This window comes from Alosa alosa, chromosome 9 (genome assembly GCF_017589495.1).
Source record: "Alosa alosa isolate M-15738 ecotype Scorff River chromosome 9, AALO_Geno_1.1, whole genome shotgun sequence".
Classification (NCBI taxonomy): domain Eukaryota; kingdom Metazoa; phylum Chordata; class Actinopteri; order Clupeiformes; family Clupeidae; genus Alosa; species Alosa alosa.
This window is the reverse complement of record NC_063197.1, coordinates 32,007,815-32,010,314: the sequence shown is the minus strand read 5'-3', so window position 1 is coordinate 32,010,314 and position 2,500 is coordinate 32,007,815. Positions and strand designations below refer to the sequence as shown.

Genomic DNA, 2,500 nt, shown 5'->3' with positions numbered 1-2,500 from the left:
CACACACACACCACACACACACACACACACACACACACACACACACACAGACACACACACACACACACACACACACACACACACACACACACACACACCTTGCCATACACACACACACACACACACACACCTTGCCATAAACACACACACACACACTGGACAGAGTGCTCATGGTGTGCGTGTGTGTGTGTGAGTGTGTGAGTGTGTGTGTGTATGCCGGTGCTGATGGTGTGGTGGGTGTCAGACAGAGTGCTCGTGGATTTGCTGTTGTACGGAGCGAATTAAAGATGAAGCGAGGCTGAGTGAACAGTAGAGGCTTGAGCCTGCGGGGCTTGAAATCCGCTGCGATGGTAATCAGTGCGTTTGTGTGCGTTTGTGTGTGTGTGTTTGTGTGTGTGTGTGTGCGTGTGCGCGTGCGTGGCTCTTTAAAGCAGACCCCTGTGAGTGCGCATGCAGCTCAACGCCGCTACCTCCGTGGTCACGCAGCCATGAAGTGCAATTTTCCGCATGGAGTCGGTTTCCTCTTCCCAGTGCTTACGCTAACGTGCCGCAGAACACACCACTGTGTCTTATTGTCACACACACACACACACACACACACACACACACACACACACACACACACACCACAGAACGCACCTCTGTGTCTTATTGTCACACACACACACACACACCACAGAACGCACCTCTGTGTCTTATTGTCACACACACACACCTCAGAACGCACCTCTGTGTCTTATTGTCACACACACACACACACACACACACACACACACACACACACCACAGAACACACCACTGTGTCTTATTGTCACACACACACACACACACACACACACACACACACAAACACACACCACAGAACGTACCTCTGTGTCTTATTGTCACACACACACACACACACACCACAGAACGCACCTCTGTGTCTTATTGTCACACACACACATACACACACACACACACACACACACACACACACACACACACACACACACACACAAACACACACCACAGAACGCACCTCTGTGTCTTATTGTCACACACACACACACACACACACACACATCAGAACACACCTCTGTGTCTTATTGTCACTCACACACACACACACACACACACACACACACACACACACACCACAGAACGCACCTTTGTGTCTTAATGTGTAGGGAACCATGTGTAGGGAGAAGGTGCGCACACAGAAGGTGGCGAGCTCAATGGTGTGTGAGTGTGTGTGTGTGTGTGTGTGTGTGTGTGTGTGTGTCGTACCTTGTGCAGGGAGAAGGTGCGCACGCAGAAGGTGGCGAGCTCAATGGTGTCCAGCAGGGTCACCTGGGTCATGCCGTAGGTCTCCGTGCCTCGACTCGGCCAGTACTGGTCACACTTCACCTGCAGACGAGGAGGAAGAGGAAGAGGAACCGTTATACACACTAACTCAACATGAACTCACACACACTAACTCACACTAACTTACACTTCACCTGCAGATGAGGAGGAAGAGGAAGAGGAACCGTTATACACACTAACTCAACATGAACTCACACACACTAACTCACACTAACTTACACTTCACCTGCAGATGAGGAGGAAGAGGAAGAGGAACCGTTATACACACTAACTCAACATGAACTCACACACACTAACTCACACTAACTTACACTTCACCTGCAGATGAGGAGGAAGAGGAAGAGGAACCGTTATACAAACGGACATGAACTCACACACACTAACTCGCACTAACTTACACTTCACCTGCAGATGAGGAGGAAGAGGAAGAGGAACCGTTATACAAACGGACATGAACTCAGACACACTAACTCGCACTAACTTACACTTTATCTGCAGATGCATATAATATTTGACAAAAACACACAGCCATGACGTTAACTCACTTTAACACACATTCACCAACTACTGACACACAGCCATGATGTTACCTAACTCACACTTTACTGTAACACACGTTCACCAACTACTGACACACAGCCTTGATGTTAACTCACACTTTAACACACATTCACCAACTACTGACATTTCTCTCCGTGTAACAGAGGTGCATCTACCCTTACAGAGTTCTTGTCTAATCGCAGATATGAGTGTTAGAATCAGAGTTACTCTATTATTGTTTGGCTTAAGATGAGCTCTTGCGTATGAGTCAGTTTAAGGTGTGTGTGTGTGTGTGTGTGTGTGTGTGTGTGTGTGTGTGTAGAGAACGTCATTTCCGCCCCAGCGGTTCCTGGGGCAGATTGGGTAGACAGGCGTATAGATAGAGAGAGCAGATAATTACAGGCCTGCTGTTCTCAAACAACTCTACATCTTTCGCTCAATGCATCCGCCATCCCTCCCACCACTCCTCTCTGTGTTCTCTCTATTCTCCATCTCTCTCTCTCTGTTCTCTCTACCCCCCCTCCTCTATGTGTTCTCTCTACCTCCCCATTACTCTCTCTCGCTCTGTTCTCTCTATCCCCCACCTCTCTCTCTCTCTCTCTCTCTCTGTGCT

General features: G+C 48.7%; 1 protein-coding gene across 1 annotated transcript in view; it reads right to left on the bottom strand.

Moving 5' to 3' along the window:
* Window positions 1-2,500, bottom strand: part of ptprsa (protein tyrosine phosphatase receptor type Sa) — a 237,997-nt gene that overhangs the window by 19,669 nt on the left and 215,828 nt on the right. The window contains 1 exon segment of the mRNA XM_048252918.1: window positions 1,270-1,389. Coding sequence (XP_048108875.1) covers window positions 1,270-1,389 — 120 coding nt within the window.